Source organism: Gallus gallus, chromosome 19, assembly GCF_016699485.2.
Source record: "Gallus gallus isolate bGalGal1 chromosome 19, bGalGal1.mat.broiler.GRCg7b, whole genome shotgun sequence".
NCBI classification, from domain to species: domain Eukaryota; kingdom Metazoa; phylum Chordata; class Aves; order Galliformes; family Phasianidae; genus Gallus; species Gallus gallus.
This window is the reverse complement of record NC_052550.1, coordinates 3319886-3343142: the sequence shown is the minus strand read 5'-3', so window position 1 is coordinate 3343142 and position 23257 is coordinate 3319886. Positions and strand designations below refer to the sequence as shown.

The window sequence follows — 23257 nt, the reverse complement described above, 5'->3', positions numbered from 1 at the left end:
GTTCCTCTTCTCAGTAAAGGTGAGTATAACTGAATCCCCCCAGTGCTGTGGAGTATTAACCTGTAAGTGAACTGGCTCTTAAGTGGAGCTGAAAGGCACCTAGTGAATATGCTGAAGAAGAAAGCTGCTCACCAGACAAGAACAGCACCTCCGAGTTTGTCACTCCTGCATTGGCACCACCAGAGCAAACTGCTTAGACAAGGGAATATTAGCCTACTGTCTAAATAATGTGCCTTATTTAAGCTCTTGTGATGCCGTGTCTGTAAAGGACTCTGTAACTTAGGCAGCTGAATACAACACTGTAAGTCACATATTGAAGTGTTTGTGCTAGGAGTGACAAATCACTGTCAGCAAATCAAACTTACCACCATTTGATTAATATCTAGTGAAAGGAGAATGTACTTGTGGGTACTGTATCCAGAAGAACTGTTTCCTTCATTCCTTTCAGGAGCAAACTCAGAAGTGTCTGTGCTTTAACTGTCAATTACCTTGATTTCCTTTGTCTTAGAGCTCTGTCAGAGGAGCTGCAGAAAGTCTTGAGGGTGCAATTTAGAATGCTACGTCTTTGCTGCTAAAACTCATCACCCCTGTGGCTGAATCAGAGAAATGAAGGGTGCAGCCAGCTGTGGCTTCAGTGCAAGGGTCGGTCTCTGGGCTGACACTGCAAGTAAAGATCAGTTTGGCACTGAAACAACATGGTGTGGGCAACGGGATGCTGGGGGTGGTAATCTTCAACAGAAGGGGTGGGGTGAAGAGCAGGTATCAGTAAGTTGTACCTCTGCCATGCTTTGTTCCACTGCTATAAGCAGAATGTATTTAATTACTTCAAGACAGTTCTATTTAGAGATGCGTATCTAACACCAAATACAGAGGCGGTCACATTAAATTTATATTTGTTTTCACTCTGTATTTCACACTTTATTGCTCCTCTGAACTTGCAAGGTGGTTTCCAAAACCAGGCAGAGAGGAAAAAATGATGCTGTAGCTTTTTGGTATACTGAAACTACAGTAAAAAGACATTACTTAATCTGGACAATTGAGAAAAGAGAACGGAACACAAATGCAGAACACTCCTGAACTTATTACAGATGTAATATCTGTAATAAATAGCTATCAATATCCTAAACAATTAGCTGGGACCATTAAGAAATATATACTGTTCTCCTGTATTTGTTTGGTGGAAATACCTTCCTTACCATTGCACAGAAATAGCACCCAGAACGGCACCTGCTCAGCATGCCTTAATTGTAACCTCATTAAGGTCTCGTTCTGTGCAAAAACTTTTCCTTCTTGGCTTCAGTGAGGCCACCTATCGTGATTAGTCAGGAGGTGTAATCATTAACAAAGGGATTAACATTTTGTCTCTCCTGCTGTTAAGTCTTGATATCGTTGCCATAGGCAGTTCTGTTGAGTGTAATAGATGTTATTGCTCCTCCTTCCTGAACTGTCAGTCCTCTTCTCTGCCCCAGTTACACAACAGGTAAGAGTGCTTGAGTTAAAGTAGATTTTAAAGCTTTATTGGTCTAAATTAAAAAAAAAATGCAAGTTGATTTTACAATAGAACCTGGTTCTGGGATTTAGCAAAACCAGACTGAGAATTCAGGACAAACACAGCAGTTGCTGACCTCACCCACCAGGCCTTCACCTTCCAGAACACAGGTTTCGGCTCAGTCAGGTTTCTAACTTGCTGCAGGAGCTGCAGTCTTCTGACACAGCCTGGCAAGCAGTCCAGCCATTTGTAGCAGTGAGTTCACACCTTCTGCTATCTTCATGTGTGTGTAGCCAATTTCCTGGTGAGAAAAACAATGCCAAACCTTCTGTTTTGTCCTGCAGCCTGCATACAGTCCGACCGATGATGCTCCGCTAAGAACATATCCCTTACTCCTAAGAAACTACCTTCATAGTTGCTCGAACTTAAGAAAACCATATTTGGCTATAGACTATTACATTCTCACGTAGACTAACTAGAACAAGGCATCTTTTCTTAATTGATGTCTGTATTTCCCCGTTATCTTTGTAAGTTGATCACTGAAGTGACAATTGGCACTTCCATGGAGTGTTAGGCTTTGAACTTCAATGACTGCTCTCATTCAGTCTCATAATGCAGAGTAAGAAAGAAAACAGTCACAACAAATACGCTTTTTTTGCACTAGCATACAGCAAACAGAGAACTCAGAGCTTGCCCTGTGATAAGAATCCCATCCTCTTTTTCTAACAGACAAAAAGACCCCATAAGTAACTAGTTTAATACCAACCTTGATAAATTCCAGCTTCAGATATTCTGGCATTTGAAAGGTTTTACACACACGGAAGATGTTGCCAATCACATCTTCTGGAGAGTATCCGAGTCTCCATAGGTGGGCAAGAATCTGTGCAGGCAAGAACAATCCTGCATTTATCTGCAAAACTTACCTTTTGAGTCAAGTATATTCATTTCTGAGGCGGGCGCATGCAACTAGTGAAACTACATGTGCTGTTTATCAAACAATTTAACATTAATTCTGTTTAGTGAGTAATTTCATTACTGCTTGGATTGGTGTTTTTTTTTGGCTTGATGGGTTATTCATCTGAACAAACTCCTGCAAAGAACAGACTTAATGCAGCAATTCGTATGCATGGTTTTGTCCTTTTCATAAAGAGCAAGCAGTGCACACTGAGTTCTTCAAAACAGATAGACATTCTGCAGAGAAAAGGTGTGCCTGCACACAGAACACACCAAAACCAACCTTGTATGCTTCATCGATATTTGCATTTATGCAGTGTTGTATCATTTCTTTCACAAGCAGAGGGTGAGGCTCATCACATACCTGTGTCAAACAAATATTACACTTCAAAATACTAGAACATCCCATAATGGAACTGCCAAGTGTTCTCAGCAAGCTTTTATACAGTTTAAATATTGAATCAGAATGTCTTACAATACAGATTAATTACATTTTAAGCTGTATGACACTCTTGATAACCTAACTATCCTACTGTGGTAGACTCGATAGCGCTGCATGAGAGCACTCAAGTAATAGACTCAAAAGTTATCACTGTGCAATTTCCCAGCAGTTATGTGATTCATGTGCTTTGAAAGAGCAGGAAAGGCAGAAAGTCTTAGACATGCTGTTAGGGACTGCAAGCACTTCCTGCCTTTCAAAAGCCACGCACACTTCTTTGACTAATGCCACCACTGCTACATCCATCGTAGTGCCTGCAAAGGGCTAAAGCACTATCAAAGAGTTTGAAGACAGGTGTCACACAGTTGCAGTGTTAGACTTCTACCTGCACTGTTTCACAGCACTACTGACCTTAAAGACGTTTTCACTGTTTATAAAGCCAAATCCAGAATAGGTGGACTGCAAGTTGTTTAAAGCCTGCAAAAAGGAAAACAGACTTCAGTTATCTTGTGAAGTGCTCTGCTTCTGACTGCACCCCTCGGGATGAAACACACTTCTTGGGAAATGACACCAAACATGCAGTTTTCAATTAGGTAACAGACTGAACTGTAAATGCATGCAGACTTTGTTTTCCCCAATAAATTCAGTGTCTGATTTCCACCAATTCCCTCTTAAGGAGCAGATCCAATATAAAACCTTGCAAAACCAAGCAGTTTAGTTCTTCTGGTGCTGTATGTCACCCCTTTGCTTTTTCTCCCCAGAGATGAATCCTTGAGAGCCACAATTCAAAGCTGTTTGAGCAGAAGGCTTTATTTCCCTGCCTTCCCTCTTTTACCTGTCTCATATCTCCTTGAGCTGTGAAGATAATGGCTTCTAATCCATCATCAGTATATGGTACGTCCTCTTTTTCAACAATTTTCAGTAGCCTTGCAAGGATCTGTGAATCTGTCAGTTTGGTGTAACGCAGCACTGCACACCGAGACTGAATAGGTTCTGAGGACAGAGATGCATAATTAGCACTTCTCTCTTTTCTTAATAACAAGCACAAAAACATTTCATTTGGGGAGAAAATATGTCTGTTTCCAAGCTCTTAACCACTCTTAATTGGTCACTTTGTTTTAAGAAAAAGAATGTGTAAACTCCAGAGCAAATATAGCATCTGCTTAAGCATGTATAATTCCTATAGTCCTTCATTTGAACCCAAGTGTGTTATATATATCAAGGACAGTTTCTTTTGTTCTCCTGGTTTTCCTGGCATGCAGATATTTATCATGCTACTTTAACTGCTAAACAAGAACAGTCTGAAGCTCTACAATGTGTTCGCCTACAGGCAAACTTCAAGACTGTGCTTCAGAAGGCAGGACAACAAAAGGGGTTCAACATCCAGTAAGCAATACACCAAAAATTGTAAGCTGTAGCAGAACTGGATGGTGATTAAGGCTGAAGAAATCTGCTCTGCAGTCATGCATAGCACTTTTCATGAAAAACAGCTGTTCGGAAGGTTCATCAGCTATGCAAACGTGCTCTTCATTAGCTGGATGCTTTGGTGGTTTGATTTTTCTGAAGTACCACAGCTTCTTGCACTGAGCAGGCTCCAAGTGTTTCTGAGTACTACTTCGGAGGTTACCCAGCAGCATGGGGAGCATATGACCAGAACACCCAGGGACTAACAGAGCTTTACCTATGATTTTATCAGAGGCATTGCATGCGAGTGCGAAGCGCGTCGTTTTGGAATAGATTTCCATTGTTCTTCTCAATGCTTGCTGTGCTCCATCTGTCATGCTGAGGAAGAAAAGGAGTTAGGACAGATTTTACCCATCACCGACTTAAAGCTGCAGCCTAGTGACTATTTTTATACAAGCTTTAGAGTTTAACATGTAAAATCAAATCATCAATGGTCTTAAGAGTACTGTTAAGAATACTACTACTTATATGCAGGAGGAGAAGAGCGTCCTGTTTTTACCCAGTGAAATTAAGTGCCTATGTAAGCTAGATTCTTTTCAAAGAAAAACAGCCAGTAAACTGGAAGATGGTAAGATTACATTGAGCTGAACTCCAAAGTGCTTCACCCCAGTACTGAGCATTTCCTTTGAATCCACGATCACAACTTAGTATGAGGAATCTTGTAAAAATACTGCATAATACACATTTATTTCCTCTCAGATCATTTCTGATGGCCTGCTCGAAACATCTCATACTGTCCAAGACAGCAGGATAGATAGGAAACATTTCACATAGTTGCTGGGGTCGAGAAAAAAAACAATGTACCTGTCTGCTTCATCGAGGATGATGATTTTGTGCCGACCTTTTGGAAGTGTGACCTTTTGCTGAGCAAACATTTTGATTTTGTTTCTCACAACATCAATGCCTCTGGAACAATAATTGAAGTCATTTATGTTCAGTTGGGTGAAATTCCATAATGGCTTTCATTCAGCAGCCACAGTGGCTGGAGTGCTCCTGTGCTCCCCATTCTTGCACTGTTCGTTTCCATTCAAAAGTAAGCAGTCAGCTATGCCAGGACAATTACTGTGAAGCTGTGCTAGCACAACATGAATCCCTTCCTAGACAGAGTCCCAGCAAAGACTTACTTTTAAAAATAAAGGATTTTATTTTTTTGTTCTGCTTAGAAAATGCATGTTATACTATGATTTGTGGAAGAGCTACAGAACTAAAAAGGCTGGTATAAACTATTGCATTCCTAACCCTCTATGAAATGTCCTCAGAACAATGTCTGCTACAGAATTTGGGAAATATAATCAGCCTTTGGTGCCTGATTGCTGCAGAAGTGTCGGTGCCTTCTACATACCTAACATCCTACCCTACAGTGTTATTCCCAACTGCCCCTACAGTCTTAATTTCTATCGCTTCCCCTTTTTTTTCCTAAGCACTGAAGAGTTTCATTATAAATAACTCATTCACTTTTAATCAGGAGGACCTTCACAGATGCAGGAAACATAACTCCATGAAGTAAATTTGAGAAGACAGTACTATTATGTATTCTGCACTCCATCTGCTTATCTTTTTCCTACATGGAAGTTCCTGTCGAGTTTATGAAACATCAAGTGATAATATCTATGGTGCTAGTTGAACACCAAAAATTGCCTGATTTTGACTTGGAAAAACTACATTAAAGTACTAGGGGCCTTGATAAAGTACTAGGGGCCAAAAGCTTGATAAGGCTTATTCCTTCTCACCTGTCATTTGAGGCATTCAGCTCCAAAACAGCATCCTTTAATGCAGGGCCAAGCAGAGCACGAGCCAAGCAGAGGATGCTGGTGGTTTTTCCCGTTCCAGGGGGACCCTGGAAATACAATTGCTGATGAGTGCAATGCCATTTCCTAACCTGTACTCTCTACAACGCTCCCCACTCATGAGAAATAGCTGCAGTCACAGCTAGAAGTGACCTGAGCTCAGGATCCTGCTTCAGCAGCAGGGAAGCACAAGACATGCTTCAATAAGCACCCAAGGGCCGAGTTAGTTTTCAGTATAGCAGTAACAGAAGGTTGTTTACTTGCTGTGTCTCTTGCTGAAGATACTGCCCTGTAACCATAACATCTCTTCCAGTGGCACCACAGTGCAAATCTATAGTGGTCATGCCTGGATCTCTGGACTGGGACTGACACAGTGAAATACCACAGCAATACTCACCGCTATGATAATGTTTGGTACATTCCCTTCTTTTGCAAAGACCTAAGAAAGAATAACAACAACAAAACACCTGCATAAGAAAACAGTGGGAACAAAGTTTCCAATTCTATTCCATGTTAACCTTCAGAAAGAGCTGCCATTTCTTTTCTTCTCTCCTGCTTTCATTTTTTTTTTTAAATCTTGCTGCTTTCTTGCATTTTTCCAGTTAAAAGTCCCAAAATTACTATAACACTTACAAGCTTTCTGAGTTGTATTCAAGCTGGGGCCAATTTGCACAGCACCCCAAGTACAGAAGGCGTATTTATTTTGAACACCGGTCAGATTTGGCCTAAAACCTGTAACTTCTGAAGAAAATCAGAAAGTTTCTTGTCCAAATGTACAAAGACAGACGTGGAGATGTGGAAGTGCTGTTTCTGCTCTGGAGATGGATGCAAAATGGCTTTTTTTAGCTCACCCATGAACAAATAAGCAGCCACACACCTCCAGCCTGCTGACTGTATCTTCGTTTCCAACTACTTCGCATAGTTTCAGGGGTCTGTATTTTTCCACCCTGTAGAAACAAAACCCAAACACTGAGGCACATCTAACCAAACTTTAGTAGTGCCCTACGCTGTTGGAAAAGGAGATGAAGATTACACGGGGCGTTACGACAACACGGGACAAAGATAACATGAGGTGTCTTTGATGTAAACACTGCAGGGTTGCCAAGAGCAGCGTTCCGCAGCACTAATTGTCTGAAAGTTATTTTATTTGTGCTGTTATAAAGAAGGAAAAGGTGGAACCCCGAGCGCAGCCCGCTGCTTAGGGAGGAACGCAGCCTGAGGGAATGCAGCCGCCTTCCCGCCAACGGCACGCCCCGCCCCCTCACTCACCCCACAGGCCAAGGTATACCACGCCCCCTGCTCTCTCCATAGGCCAGGCCACGCCAAGCCCCGCCCCCCACCGCACTCTGCACCAATGGCGGCGCTGCTCGGCCTATCTTCCCGCCCCCGGCTCCATTTCCCTCAGCACTGCGCGGCCGCGCGCTCTGTCCTAGGGAAGCGCTTCGCCCCGCAGCTCTCACCAGGGCAGCTCGTAATGGCCGCTGGCAGCAGGAGCGGACCCCAGCGTGTCGGTGGGCCCCCGCTTCTCAGCAGCCGCGGGCCCGGCCTTCTCGTCCTCCACGACTTCCAGCACTTCTTCCTCCTCCATCTCGGCGGCTGCAGGCCCGCCGTCGTCTTCCCGCCGCCTCCGTGAGGGGCGGCCGCGCTGTGGGCCCGCCTCGTGGGGCGGGGGGGGGGCAGGCCGGAGGGCGGGGCCTCTGCGGGAAGCGGTGGGTTTGAGGGTGGATTTTTGAGTGCTCGGCGGCCCTTACACGGCTGCCCGAGATAACTGTGGATTAACCTCATCTTCCTTAAAGTAGGAAATTAAATAAAGACATAATGAGGTGACGTACAAGGACAGGGCAATTGGCTTTATTTCCCCAGCGTTCAGACCATTTGTAACGCAAATGCCGCATGAATACATTGCCCTTGTAACGTTTGGGCTCGCTGCGTTACTCTTTTCCTTTGGATTTGACCTGCTGCAGTGTTCAGTAGGAGCCAACGTGAGGCAGTAAAATATTGCGGCTGCATCAAGCACTGGTGGTCATAAAAGCCTGTCAGTACAGCACACGAGTCATGCTTTGATTTCTTGCCAAATTAAACAGTTGTTATGCTCTTAGGAAGTACCAGCCTCTGGATAAGATATAATTTTCCTGGCCAGCATTAATTCTCCCGCTATCCATGCAGGATTACTGCTGATAAGCACCCAAAGGGCTGGTTGAAAGACTATTTGTGAGAATTGGTGCAGAGTGCCTGATGACAGATTTTGTAATGTGTTTCTGCTAACCAATTACAATATGTGTTTCTTTGCAGAGCAGCCTTCCAAAGCACTGCACTCTCTGTGTAGGCAGTGACTCCTCGCGTATCTGCAGTGATTCTGTAGCTTATAGCACAGGTATTTATTGAGGGTACCATGATATTAGTAGGGTATGTGGATAGGCATACATCAGCTGAAAGCTTTGACAACCACCTGTCCCAGATTGTGAGCTGTTGGTATTGTAAGCCTGAGATCACAGGATACATCCAGGATAAATTGAGTTGCAACTTCAGTGCTGAAATAGCAGAACTCTTTTGATGTATAATCAACACTGCCTGAAAGTAGAATGACCCCAAATTTAAGTAAATTCTTGCTGATATCCTTCTTTCACACCCCAAAAGATAGGCAGAAAAAGCTTACTAAGCATCTGTAACTGATATACAGTACAGATAACACCTTTTTGCTGATAATCTAGTTAGCAAGCTGAGTGCTTTTCTTGGATGTATTCAAACAGCATCTGCTACTAGTAATGAAGATCCTATGAGAGAAATGAAACAGTGATGCTGGGGTTTATCCCAGGAGCGAGGATGTCTTATCTGCAGGTGCCTGCTGTAGGAAACAAGGCCTTTAAAGTCCACACAGAGGTTCTTCTCATCTCATCTGCAGTCAGAAACTCGTACTCTAACCCCTGTAGGGAAACTAAACCTCAATGCAAGAGGTTTTGTCAGGGAGTTGGTAAATTGCAGAAGTTGTGGCAAAAGAATTGCCGTTTTGCATGCTATGGCTGGTGGCAAACAAAGCAGTTTTGTTTTGAGTTTGAGCAAGAAGTTGAAACCAGTGAAGTCACCCAAAGCAAGGCAGTAGTTGAAAACAGTGAAGAGCTACAGTGATGAAATGAAGGGGGACGTGAGGTGTCAAACCTGCCAGGCAAGAGAAATAGTCCAACACAACTTCAGGCAATCATTATCAAAAAGTACATGTGTACTGCATATTTGTTACAGATAAGTCACAAAAAGTTATGTGTAATGCTTTGAGGAGGGTGGGGAGAAATGTGGAACATTCAGGTGATTTTGCTTTGGGTGAAAAAAAAGAAACAAAACCAAACAAACAACAAACCGTAAGCTCAGTTTACCATTATTTTGTTATTCAGCAGATCTGAAACACGGGGGGCTGAGACCTTGAATTACAGTGTTAAGAGGAATGCAAAGTTCCTTTGGCTGTTCCCCATCCACACCAGCCCTGCAGTCCCAGTTAAAGCTGTCACCTCCTATTGCAGCATGCTGTTGTTCAGCAGCCACAAGTAGGTCACGTAGCACAGATGGTCTTGCTGCCAGCAAAATGTGGAGTCTGCAGTCCCCTTTGAGGCTATTCCCTGTGCTCTCTCCTTTTCACACTGTTAGTATGGAAAGAGTGGAATGAACTCGCATGCTACCAACTGTTTTATCTTCTGCTCACTGAGGCTGAAAGCAAAAGGCAAAGCTCTACAAATACCAGGAGTGAAAAAAGTGATGGCAAGGTTGGAAAGAGGGCTGGATTGGAGCTTTATGAAATATGGCATTGCTATGTTACAGTGTTTCCTGGGTTTAGCTTGTCTTCACCCAGACTGATGGAAGCCTGGATTCATGCAGAGCTGCTGTGCTTGACCTCCACAAGCAAAAAAAAAAGGGGGGGGGGAGGGGGGGAAGGATGCTGCCAGGATATGTGGGATACTAATTTGTCTTTTTTTGCAACATCATAGCATCCTTCTATTCATGCACTTTTCTGTAGAACATAAATGGGAGAGGACGTGTACCACTTAAAACTTGTTCCTAAATACTATGGCTGAGTTCCCTGCCAGAACACCACCATCTCCAAGTTTATTTCCCTATCCTTTGCCTCATCCTTCCTCTCATCTCCACTATCTGCAGAGCAACAGCAGCTCACCAGTGCAGCCTGGGTAAACACGGTGTGACAGCTGCCTGCTCTGTTACCTGGGTGCTTTTATTTACTAAATTAATTGCTCTTTACATTTTTGTGAAGTACCTTTCCCTGCTGGGTTTTTTTTATGTTGTCACATGCAATTATAAGCAGCATGGTATCTCAATCTGAGCTTAAGCAATTCATGCTGCTGGAAGTGAGGGATGTCACAGACTGCAAAGAAAAAGTAGCTGGAAAGACTGAAGGTTGTTGCTATCAGAATACTCTCATGTTATTAAAAATAAACACATGCATGTAGCTATTTCATATAAGCATCTAAAAACACTTAAAGTTTGAAGTCATCACAATTTTCATCCAGAGAAGCTTTGTTATGATTTCTGTGTGGGTGCTGAGGAATGTATTGTAATTCGCCCAGTGCTTTACACTAGGCTAAAAAAGCAAGATTCAGGAGTAGCGACCTATGTTTCTGCTCTCTGGATGCTTCAGGCTGAAAATGTCAATGAAATTCCTGTTATTTTTGTTTGTTTCTTTGAAGCACCTGAGAGAGGACTACGAGAGTATAACACCAGACGTGTGGTTTCGGCTTCAGTCGGTAGAGGGAGTACAGACACCTGTGTGCAGCGCCATGCGTGACAGCTGAGAGAGCAGGCTCTGCCCTGAGCCCTCTTTTTGTCTGCAAGAAACTTATCTCCCTTAAGTGAACATTTTCCTGCAGGCTAAAAGGCAGCGGTGGGCTACTAACGCTGTGATCTGTGTGCAGTCTGCTTAAAGGTTAAGCCATGAGCTGTTGCAAAAGCAGAAGAGGGAGGAAGTGTCTGTTAAAGCTTCGCTGTGTGGTAGCGTTGGATAGTTAGAATAGAAACAGGCAGTCTGGGTTCACCCACTCTTGACAAGGAGCCACTTGGTCTGTGTTTTTGACATAACACTTGATCTTGTAGCTTTGGTTGTCCCATGATAAAGGCAATGCTTGCTGCCATTTGATTAATGTCTGTCAGAAACTTTGAAAGAACTTTGCAATGGAGTTAATGCAAAGTGGAGTGGTTTTTATTTTAAGCTACAGTATTGCTTGACTTTTGCTTAGACGTGATGCAGCTGTAATGCAGCATGGTTACCCTGTTCAGCATCCAGCATCTGTATTTCTTTTATGTTGTTTCCCTGTATCAACAATCTGGCAATATTCTCCACTGGCTGCCCCTAACTGGCACTGCATGATGCTAGGCAATCCTGTTCAGTTGTGTATTGTCTATTAAATGCTGAGCAAAACTTGATCAGAGCCTTTGTCTGTCTGAATGGAACAAATGAATCGTCAGTAAAAGTTGTTTGCATTCAACTTCTTTATGTCAATGATGAAAACTCAGTACTGTCATTGTTTAGTAGGAGCCCAAGAATTATTAGGCAGTAGAACTCAAGATTCCTTCAAGCTTGCACAGCATGGATTGCAGAGCATGGATTGCAGAGAAGGAAGAGCTGCAACGTTCAAACCAGGAAGTTCTTAAAGCATAAAGGAGGAATTCACCAAGAGGTAAAGGTAAGAGTGGAGTCTGGCTTAATCATAAAGTGATAAGGGCGGAGGAAGTAAGAAAAACCTGACAAATAAAATTCCAATTGTTATCTTCCAACCTCTGTGCATACAACTGAACTTTGTTCTAAATGTTTGGTGTGTTTTTGCACAGAAAAATAGGACTTGTGCTCTTCACACTTGCTTTAGTGGCTGTGTATCTTTGCAGACTGTATTAATGCCACAGGATAATACAGAAATATGCTCTCAGACTTTGACTGTTTCAAAAGTTGAGTTGGCAGCAGAGTGGTGCCAGCACAGCCCTTGTGCTCCACACAGCTCCTTTCCAATGAGAAGTGACTGGACATTCCTGTGGAGGTAAATCCTTGGCTATTAATCCCACAAGCCAGGCTCCATTCTTCTTGGATTAACTCTGTAGATTAAAGCTGCCTATCTAAACTTCCCATGCCTTAATTAGGTTCAGCATAGCCTCCAATTCAGGGCATTTGTTATTCACTGTTGCTAGTGCTACAACACTGAGCTAAAGTTATCACAGGACAAGTCTGAGAAATGGGGCTGAGGTGGGGAGAAGTTTCTCTTTCCTGCATTAGACATCTGGGATTTGCCCCTTCCAAGTGAACAAATAATATCCCAGAGTGTCCCAGAGTCTTCTGGTGCAACTTCCCCCCAAATTCTTGATTTCTCTGCTCTCACGTTGCTCTATTTCCATTGATTTTTACCTGCACTTGCTCAAAGCAGGTCTAATTGTAGCAGAAATACTTAGTAATCTGCTTTGATTGATGTATCCAGGAGCATCTCAGAGCACCTCCGTTGCAGAGGAGCTGTGTGTCATCAGCTTCCACAGATGTCTGTGTAACTTTAATGCTGTAGGTAACAGGGTAAAACATTTCTGATGTCAAAACTGGCACGGAGGATCTCATGTGCCAGCCTGAAACTACTTTTTACATATGAGTTGCTATTAAATTTTTGTTTGGTTAGTTGACAGGCTATATTCAGTAGATATGCAGATACCTAAACAAATGCTTAGATAACTACAGGTTCCGTGGCATATTTTGTAAAATGCTTTTGGGATCCCTGTGGATGAATGTAAGACCTTTGTAACCATTCCCAGCCATCAGAGAGATGCCAGCCAGATGCTACAGGACAGTACACCTAACATAAATATTTGTGCTCTAAGGATTTTGTTCAGTGTTTACTTAAACAAAATGTAAACTTTAAAAACACCCAGAAGGGTTTCTGTAATCCATTTTAGATATCTCAGTTCTGTTTAGTGAGGATTCAGAGTTCATGCATTGGTATCAGAGAAGCTGGTGGTGACTGATGAGCAGGGAAGTGCCCCGGCCCTAAAAGCTGATATTTCTGATCCCACAGTTGGCTTTGCCTCCCTGAGCTTGTCTCCTATGGGCTCTGAGCACATGCAGGCTCAAGGTGGGTGCACTGAAGTGAGACTCAAAATAAGGAAGGTGAGCTAGCTGAAAAGAAATGAGTGTAGTTCTAGTGTTATGGTGGAGCAGGAGAAAAGTCCCATTCATTCCAACAAAACCAGGATTTAATTTGGGGTTATCTTTAGAGTTCTGTTTGTTTGTTTGTTTTGAATTTATTTCCACAGTAATCTTACCTGATGCTTGCACTGGTGGCAAACCATATCCTTATTCCCCCCATCCCTCATCCCATAAAGAGCACCTTAAATACCGATTTATTTTTAATCTTACTCCACTACACGCTGGTATTAATCCATATGCTTTACAGCCACCCAGCAAAGCTATTCATACAAAATGTTGACATTATTAAATGAATGTTGGCTGCCTCTCCCAGGGTGCATTCCTCTGCCACTTCTGATTTTTAGGTCTTGTTTTTCCCTTCCCTTCATACTGACTGAACCACTATGGCTTGTTTCTCATTTACTGAACCCTGTAGGGGAGATATTCTGAGGGCTAATGTTTGTTAAATGGTAATTAAGACAATGAAAAATGGATGTTAATGTAAAATACCACATTCTTTTATAATTTTCTAGAGATAAACCTTTTCTTGCAGGTGTTCTTTTTAAGAAAGTCTGTCAGAAAGTAATAGACTGCTTCCTTCTTTCCATGCAGATTCCAGAGATCTGCAAGAAGTCCAGGCTTCTCAGAAAGAGGTTCAGTGTCCTGTGCAAAATAATTAGTTCAGAGACAGTCATCCCTGATGGTAAGGCTTATGAAATTAGGAACAGGCGGTCCTGTGTCAGTGTTAGGATTGAATTGTGAGGGGAGATGATGGCTGTGCCTCTGCAGTTAGAGTTCACATGACACTGTCTCTGATTAGTGGTAGGTAGGCAGATGACATCGGATTCATGTCTTTCTTCTCAGGAAAATGAAGGATTGTAGGAGATTGTTTACTGATATTAACTGTAGCCCTTTTTACTGGGGATGAAAGGGAATGAGGTGACTGCCTCACTAGTGAGGATGATAATACATCTTTTCCCAGCGAGCTCAGATGTGCTCTTATTCTGAAAGCTTGTACAAAACAGCTTTTGGAGTGATGTAGTTTTGGGACATGAGAGGTGTGTGCCAAAGTGGGGAGAGATTACTAGAAGTCAGAGCAATAGCTTATGCTGTAAGAGCTGGGTAGATAGCAGCCTCTAAACCAGTCTGTGGAGGACCCCCATCGTGTCACACAGCCATGCACCTTGCAGTGTGCATGCCCCTTGTGATACAGGGACTCCCTGCAGCCTTGGCTGGGGTCACCTCACTGCGGGACCCACTTCATTCCCTGCTGTACTGGGTCACCACAGTGACCTTCAGGGTGCAGCTCACTCTTTGTGGTCCTCCTTCCTCCCATCGGAGGAGGGCTGTCAGGAATGGAGGCTTCAGGCTTCCCTCCTCCACCCCTGCTTCTCATTCACGATGCCTTGGACACTTGCCAGATTGCAAGCAAGTGCCCCCAAGAAATATTTACTTCCTGTTGGGTGTTCTTTTTTTTTTCCTTCCCTAGACCCCCAGAGGCCTCATTTTTCATGAATAAAATATAAGCCATACTCCTGGAGCCATGAAGGGGGGAAAGCACTGGCAGCTGGGGTGGCTGCTGCTTTTATTGCTGTGGTTGCTGATGCCTCCTCCCTCCAGTGCAGGGAGGGGAGAGGAAACAACCCCAGGCTTTAGTCTAGGTACTGCACCCAGTATGAATGTGCAGTCTGTAGCTCACACAGAGGCACAGCTCATTGTGTGCTGCCTTGTTTCAAACAGTCCATAACAGACTAACTGAAATATCTTGGTTTGAGCAAAAAAATAAGTGGTGAATCATTTCAGTTCAGAGCGTATGTTTTCTTTGTCAGAGCGTCGGTTTTCTTTGTGATAAACAGCTGATATTTGCCTGGTGTTCCCCTTTTTCTCTTTTTTATACTTGTCCAGATGAATGTAGAGTTCTGTATCCACTTCTCCTAACTGAATCGCTTCTCCTTTGTTTGTTTGTTTTCATCTGCTACAGTTTATCAAAAACATTTTGCTTTTGCTTTGCTTCTCTACTTTTCTTGCAGCTCCTCTCAACTTTGTGTTGTTCAGATTAAACAGACATTCTATGAAAATATTAACCATACAGGAAAGGATTTGACCTCTTGGTGACCATTCCTGTGCTCTCATTTGGGAGACAGCCATATAGATGAAGAGATGGGACATTGAATACAATGTTCTTTCCCATATGAGTTAGTAACAATGCATAGTGTTACATTCAGTGCATGCTCACTGAGCTTTGGCAACTGTCACTTCCCTAAACATCATTCGTCCCAGATATTTCCAGGCTGCTAAGCATTTCATGTAAGTATTGCTTTCAACTATGAGGCTGCCACCAAAGCTGAGAACAGAGGCTGATTCCTACGCTGTTACTGCTTTCCTTTCTTGATCATTCTCTTAAAATAGTTCCTGAATTCAGTACTTGTACAGTACAGAAATCAGCTGAGAACAGGGCAGTTTCCTAGATATATATTTTTAAGTGATAGTTTCCAAGCTTACTCTCAGATTTAGCTTTAAACTTGACTTACTGTTAATGTTTTGATAGAATCCTTAACTGAATAGCTGAAAACTTCATTTATCCAGGCAACACACTTGCTGGAAACAAACCCCAAAACAACCTGATATTGCCAATATATAGATGGCAAAACTGAAACAGGAAAGTGTGACGTCTTCTCCAAGAGGGGAGAGTTTTGACCTACAACGTGGCCTTTGTCCATTATATCTACTGAATTCTTCCTTATGTGACTCACACAATTATATTTGTGCAGGTTTTATGCATATTAATAAACAGCTACATGCAAGCATTACATGTTTGTACATGCAGGACTTATGTATGGTGCCTTGTATGTTTGTTCCTATAAAGTCAAACAGATGATCAGTTCAGATGTAAAGTGCTGTTTACTGCAGCACTATGGGAGGATTCTTACTAGGGTGAGCTGCTTCCCAAGCAGATAGTGCTATATAAATTGTGTGCCATGAGTCTACTGTGACTATACTGCATTTCAGAGGCTCTCTTTGTCAGATCAGTGAGTTCCCAGTTAACAACCACCTGAACTGCATGCTGCCACCGGCTGATAAAGGTGCTGAAAGGGCAGAAATCCTTACATACTGTCTTTAGACTGGCTGTGCACTGGGTTTGACTTTCTCTGCCTTTCAGAGGTTCCTCTGCTGTGGACGGGTGATACAGTCATACAAATGTCACCAACACCGAGTTACTTCAGAGCCAGAGACAGAGGGACAGAGCTGCTCTGTTAATCTTTGTTGTAAAATTCAGTGGCTGCATGAGCTGGTGTGTTTGCACAGCCATCAGTCAGCCACTTACTGGGATGAACTGTCAGTGTGTGTGAAGGTTTAACACAGTGCAAGTAGAATGCAGCAAAATGCCCTGGGTGAACATCTCTTGTTTCATTGTAACACACAGAGCTGTGCTTAGTAAAGCTCATCTCAGGGTGGAAATATTGTTACTTATTGAAAATAACCTGGTGGTAAAGGTGCTACAGAGAGTGATCTGCTAGATGCACTTGAGGCAGCATTGTAGATTTTATTATGGTTTATTTGAACTGGAACTTAACAGAGTGATTCAAAGGACATCTCAACAGTCAGAAGTAGTTTTTCTTTGTCCCGTGTATCGGTCAGTGTAACCCTGAGCAAAGCACTTCCTTATGGCTCAGTCAGTATAGCTGGAAAATTTGTGTTAAAGGCAGGAATGTAACTGGAAAAACATATTCTGCAGGAAAGTTGAACTTCTGTGAGGAAATAAGGGATTTACAAGCTCAAATCTTAGTGCTGTCTCTACTGGCATTCCATTGCATCTGTGTTCTGCTGCTTTAAAACAAGGTAATGCATTGGAAAGGGCTCATCCTGGAAGGGTGCTGTGCACCTGCAAGCCACGTTACAACTATGCACACTTGGTGATCTAATTAATTTCACAGCAATTGCTCCCACAGTTGAATTTAAACCTGCAGTTATGACTTCTGCTAAATTGAGGCTTCCATTCCCTGTTGAAATTGGCAAACTGGGAAGCTGATGCTTCCCAGAGCTCTGTGCTTGGGTGCAACTTCACTGCAGTTGATGATAAAAGCATCTTTTCTGTTGGTATAATCATAGTCTGCTGTAGGCCAGAAGGTGTTAGAAGTGGAAAATGTGTGCAACTAATCTTCTGCTGCAGAGATCAGAGACTGGCTTCTTGTGCAGCTGGGTGACAGCACATCCTAGCTAAGCCCATGGCTTTGTCAGACTACAGCCACAGCTGCAAACAAATGCCAAAATTAGTCCTGTTCTGTGCTGAGGATGACACTTGCCTCCTTACAGCCCACATTGCTGTGGGAGATGTGTTTTATTCTCCTGTGTTTGATTTACAGGTGTTTTTGTGCATTCCACACCTCTCAAAGCAATACAGATGAGGCAGCAATGATGGAATGAATCCAACAAGGTTATAATTTCTTTTCAACTCCTGCCCAAGCTGACCTGAGTATGTATTTCTAGACCCACCAGACACACAAACTTGACCTTTAAACACACTGATGTGTTATTTTTTGGATGGAAGGGGATAAAGAGAATCAAACTGACCTGCAAGTTTGAAGTGCTATCTGTTTACAGGCGTTATCATCTAATGTCCTTTTCTGTTCTATGGAAGCAATGGCAGGATGTAGCCCTGCATTACAGCTCTCAGATCAGTGATGTCAACTGATTTCATGCTGTGAAATGTCATCTGCATGAGCAGAACGTTGTAAATGCAGAAATGGTCAGACTTAAGTCCCTGACTGTTAGGACCTAAAGGTCATAGCAGTATGTCTTCTCAGGGCAATTTGGTCTCAAATTGCATTATGGTCATGGCTTTGTATTATGACCTTGATGCCACAAAGTATAATAATATCTTAAAATAAGCCAAGTTGTGAAGAGAACAGTTAGATGTAATCATTTGTTACGTATTTCAGATTTTGGTCAATGTTTGTGGTCTGCTTAAATATCATAGGTACAAATGGGAGTGGGTGGGTTTCTCTGCCACACTTGCCTATGTACAAAGAAATGAATTCTCAGTCTGTTAGGAGGACATCTGTTTCCGTGACATTTTACGCTCAGTTCACAAATATCTTCTCTTTTTTTTTCCTTTAGCTGTGTATACAGTTTGCATGCTGGATAGGTGTGAGATAGTTTAATTCATATTTTGAAAGAATTCTTCACCAAAAGATGCCTTGGTAAACTATTCATTTCTTATTTCCTTTCCTCTGTATATATCCTAGTAATCAGTTCTTTCTGTTCTTTTGCTACAGGCATTCTCAGATGTATTGTGAAGAATATAAAATAAAAGATACTTCAAGAGTGCCTACTGGGAGAGACCAGAAGGCTGTTCAAGCAAATATCCCTTCAGAGTATCCCCATACGTTATCATGGGCTCAATGGAAAGAGAGGCAGCCCTGAAGTGCCATATCAAACAGCTATTGAGTTTGTTCAGATAAGTTTCTTTTCAATTGAGAGTTGAGGGCTGTCTCATACTATTTGTTTTTCCTAAATAGAATTAACATAGCTACAGCTGCAATATGATTACCTTAACGACCTCTAATGTATTCTGGCTTTGTCTTCCACAGGTTAATTTACTCAAATTGTATTTTTCCACTTGTTAGCTTTATATTTGCTGCCACGCTCCTCGGATTTCTCCTGCTTCGAAAGATGGTAACACAGTTTGCCTCTTTTCCTTCATTCTTTTGGGTCTTTGCAACTAACAAGCTGGCATTTCCCACTGGCCCGATCTGAAGTGCATACTGTGCATTTGCATTGTCTGAAGTCATGACTGCAGTGCATGCTGGCATGACCAAGCCCTGACATTTGCAGAGAAGGAAAAAAAGAAAAACAGACCAGGCATTACTCAGTCTGTTTGTGCATGCAGTGGGTCACCCTGCTCTGAACAGTGGTGCTTAGTGCATTTACTCTGTTACCATCTTTGAAGGGATAGAAAATGTGCTTCTTGTGCCAAGTACAGTGTAACACAGTTCTACTCAGGAATATCAGGTATAATTACTGTGTTTCCTGTTTCTAAACATCGTTCTCGTGTGTCTGTGCCTTCTGTTGTGAAATGGAGCACGTGTGTACTTCATGCAGCAGTGAGGACTGACAGGTCAGTGGTTGTAGTGCAGCAGGTCAGGGCTCAGTCATCAGTTCTGATGTGACTGAAAAGGACTGAGCAGCTGCAGCTTTCATTGAGCTTACCTGTGAGGATTTAGAATGGAGATAAATACTAGAGTAGGCACCAGGAGCTGTTTTAATGTGTGGTGACCACATTTAGTCTGGTCAGCTCAAAGCACTTTACAGATTAGTTCAGCAGAATTGTTCCTCTTTCACAGTTAGTGAAGACAGCTGAGATGAAGGGAGTTTCCCTTTTATGGTGGCAATAAAACTAGAAAATAGATTGGAGTGCAGTTTTCATGTACCGCAGTACTGCATTCTGTAGAAAGCCATACTGGTAGATTTGTTCCTCATTGGAATATATAATACAATTGATGCAGTGCAATTAATAAGACCAAACTGGCAGGAAACTAAGGAGTCACGCATAAGTTCCTGGATTTGGGTTATATCATGGCATCTGGCTGATAAAATCCACATTATAAGGGCTTTTCTGTAGTAAATACTCTAAAATCGAAGCCAACACCTGGCAAATGACCAGGCTTCTTTAACCCTTCTATACCCATTTTAGTAAGGCTGGATTTTTTGGGAGGCATGTCTGACCTTTCCTCCTAGCAATCGCTGCAGCAATTTCCAGTCACAGAACGAGGTCATTTCGGGCACCTTGCTGCCTTATTTCTGCATAAAGAAACAGTCTCCTCTTAATAAAGACCTTGTGGTGATTCTTTAAACCTTTTAAGGTCCTCCTAAGAAATGACGGCTGGGATCAGTGGATGGTTGGATAGGTTGATGGTGAAAACATAATATGGTGGGAAAAGCAAAATCCTAACATATGGTAGATAGTTTGTTGTACCAGAATAGCACATTTCTGTAGCAAAGGGATGTTTCTGTGGAAAGAACAAAATTCAGTTTAACTACCACAGAGCATTCTCCCAGAGACAGGCTAGCAGCCCATTCGCTGCCCTGGCTCTGAAATGGGATGTGCTGTGGGTTTGGAGCTTTGTATTGATGCAATTCTCTTTACTGTGCTATTTACGTCAGGTCAATCAGGATCTTCAGTTGAAGACTTTTCTTAATTAGAAAAGACATCTGGGGGAAGCAGAGGGCAACTAGTTGTACTGCAGTCAGTGTCCACTGTGGTCAGTGTCCACCAGGCCAGCTGGTCAAACCACCTGAGTGCATTCCAAAGGAAGATGTTCTTTTTAAAGTATGGCTTTTCTCCAAGCATCGAAATTTGGAGCGCATTTCCCTCCCCTTCCTCATTAAACACAGCTTCACTTGTAGATACCAAAATCTCCTTCAGTTCTAGTCACAGACAGGGAGCTTTTTCAGCCTGGCTCCCCTCCCTTGACTTTGATCTTCTAACACACTGTAGTTTATGCAGAGGAAATGGGACCCTCTTGCTTCTCTCAGGTCCTGCACATTCTGTAGCTCTGATAGCAGAAAACATCTGGTGCTTCTATTTGATCTGCAAGAGTACTTGTCAGGCCCAAACAACAGGGAAATAATCTCCTTTTTTCATGCTCTGTAGTCTGGTTCTAATTTGTCACAGACCCTATTCAACCAGGTGAGAGAAAATGATGGATCTTTTCACCCCTGACAGCAGAAAGAAAAGCCTGATGGCACATACTTGGAGCAGAAACTGAAGAGGGGAGTAATTTTTTGACATAAAAGGAAAAAACAATTGCTGAGCCAGAAGTAATTTTGCTTTGCAAAACATAAGATGATTTGGATGGCTTGCAAACTAATGGTGTTGTTGCACGCAAACATGATGGTCTGGCAACTGGAAAAAGGTAGAGTTGCCATATTATGACTGATTTTGCCACCTTTTATTTTCCTGAGGATGCACTGAGCTACACAGAGGTATACAAACAGTTACCAGAGACTTTGCAAAGTAGACTGCAGCTTCATGCAGTGGTTTGAGGATAGGACGTTGTGCTGGGAGATCTGATACTTCTGACTGGCTTACTTCTGATTTACTGGCTTACTTCTGTCTTGAATCTGTATAAGAAACCTATAAACAGAGTAGAACATCATAATAACCACGGTCTGGCATCCTTAGTACTGTACCCAGCTGTGCTACTGGGTTAGAGCATGTCTTGGGAAGGTAAGCTAGGTTCTCCCAGTGTTGGTTTCCATGCCTACAAAATGCTGGTGATGTTTGCTCCCCTTTGAGGTCAGTGGGCATTTTTATCAGAGCAAAGCTTCCAGTGCAGCTCTCAGTTCTCCTGACATGTAAAAAAAACAACTAAGCAAAGGACAGCCCAACCTTCAGTCCTGACTGAGACAAGCAGCAATCTTTAGGGCAGTGACAAAGAAAATGAAAATAAATATGCAATGCTTCGCTGGAACTGAAGGTTTGCTTAGAGTAACTCACCCACTACTTAAACTTGGGTTGTTCCCCTGGCCCCTCTTCAACAGAAATAAGATGTTGTACTTAAGTAGTACCAAATATCCCTTCAGCCTCCGTGCGTTGTGTTCTTCTATTTGTGTGTTGTGTTCTCTCTGTGTATTGTGTTCCTTTCTTTTGGTCACACTTGCTTGTATATGTATGACACTGAGGTGTAGATGTTGACCAACATGTATCTATTTCTGCTGGATGACCATGGATGCAGTGTTTTTTTCTCTACAGGACTCAACCCCCCATTTGCAAAGAGGAGGTGCTGATAGTCCCCATCATTGTAAGCTGAGATCTTCAACCAAGGGTTGACAATAATCTGCTGCCTAAAAAGAGGAGGTATCCGGAGCTCTCCACTGCCAGCATAGTCTTGAGTGCATCACTTGGATGTTGTATCAGTGGACAGAATTTCAAGCCTCCACGTAATGGATACTGAATTTCTCTAATCTATTGGCCACTGGGCTTGTGAATACAGCTTTTCATCATGAAAATTACTTCTTCAACAATAAAGTGTGATGCATTTTATTGTGTTGCATTTGTGTGGTGTGTTGTCCCAGTTTCCTCAGCAAGGTGGGTTACTTTAAAAAGGAAGAATGAGAGGAACCACACTGTGCTAACAACTACATTACACCGATGGTTGAAGTTTAACTAATAGGTAATGCACTGATTTCAGAATAGGAAATATACTAAAAAAAACAGAACACCTGTAAAACTTTCTCTTAATTAATGAGAACTGCTGTGACCCTTCAGTATATTTTCACCCGTGCTTTCTTTTACAGTAAGAAGTGTGTAGGAATGCCCAGCAGTCCAGCTGGTAGACAGACTTCTTTCAGAGCACTTCAGTGGTGCTGTACAAGGCACACTCACCCCCTGGAGGGTCCTGGAGCTGCTGTCCTGATGAAATCCTGTTTCTCCCAATGAACCAGAACAAGGTCAGGCCTTCAGACAGGAACATATCTAACATCAGCATCGCCCAAATAAGCGCCGTCAGTTGTGCTGAGTGTTTCTGGAAGGAGGATGAGCGGAGTTCATATCACTTAAACTTCTCATTTGACCTAATTCATGAGTACCCCTCTGATTGTTGGATGGAAACTGGTGTTAGAGAGCAGAGAATCAGAGTTAAAGGGAGCATAACCTTTAGGTAAGCAACAGAGCAATTGTCTCGTCAGCTCTTGAGAGATGCTCCAAGAGCATCTCTCCCAGAGGGATCCCTCTGTGCTGGGAAATAAAATGGGAAGGTGCCTCAATGCTTAGGCCACCTCCTACTTGCTTATTCATGATGGCAGAACACACAATAGTTTTGTTCCCTTTATTTCCCTAGGTACATGTGTGAGTGTTCCTTCTCGCATCACTTTGGCTGCACGATGTTTCAACTTGCCAGGCTAATTCACAAGAAAAAGGCTAGGAAGGTTCTTAATGATCCCAGCAGCTCATGGAAACAGTCACCAAA

General features: G+C 42.7%; 1 protein-coding gene and 1 long non-coding RNA gene across 33 annotated transcripts; one reads left to right on the top strand and one right to left on the bottom strand.

Annotated features, from left to right (window-relative positions):
- Positions 1 to 1490: 1490 nt before the first annotated feature.
- RFC2 (replication factor C subunit 2) lies at positions 1491 to 7771 on the bottom strand. 2 transcript variants are annotated; one of them, NM_205530.2, is made up of 11 exons: positions 7594 to 7771; positions 7011 to 7080; positions 6531 to 6572; positions 6077 to 6183; positions 5151 to 5252; positions 4564 to 4664; positions 3718 to 3875; positions 3294 to 3359; positions 2727 to 2807; positions 2256 to 2369; positions 1491 to 1790 (listed from the first exon to the last, which is right to left on the bottom strand). In NM_205530.2, the coding sequence occupies exons 1-11, from the start codon at positions 7719 to 7721 to the stop codon at positions 1680 to 1682; spliced, it is 1080 nt and encodes a 359-aa protein (NP_990861.1). In that variant the 5' UTR covers positions 7722 to 7771; the 3' UTR covers positions 1491 to 1679. The 2 variants fall into 2 exon arrangements, with proteins under 2 accessions (NP_990861.1, XP_040505972.1); XM_040650038.2 differs by lacking the exons at positions 1491 to 1790; positions 2256 to 2369 and adding an exon at positions 2414 to 2579.
- Positions 7560 to 22332, top strand: LOC101747302. 31 transcript variants are annotated; one of them, XR_003071286.3, is made up of 6 exons: positions 7560 to 7762; positions 8426 to 8507; positions 9523 to 11814; positions 13899 to 13989; positions 17651 to 17760; positions 18563 to 22332. It is a non-coding gene; the product is annotated as an uncharacterized LOC101747302 (long non-coding RNA). The 31 variants fall into 31 exon arrangements; XR_003071285.3 differs by having other exon boundaries at positions 9520 to 11814; XR_003071292.3 differs by having other exon boundaries at positions 7560 to 7842; positions 8431 to 8507.
- Positions 22333 to 23257: the final 925 nt, after the last annotated feature.

Excerpts from the sequence above, each read along its gene's own strand:
- RFC2 (NM_205530.2), bottom strand. The coding sequence starts at position 7,721 with ATGGAGGAGGAAGAAGTGCTGGAAGTCGTGGAGGACGAGAAGGCCGGG. Across the intron at positions 4,665-5,150 it reads ATCCTCGATGAAGCAGACAG|CATGACAGATGGAGCACAGC; the intron begins GTACATTGTTTT and ends TTTCTTCCTCAG. Across the intron at positions 3,876-4,563 it reads TGCCTCTGATAAAATCATAG|AACCTATTCAGTCTCGGTGT; the intron begins GTAAAGCTCTGT and ends CTCTGTCCTCAG.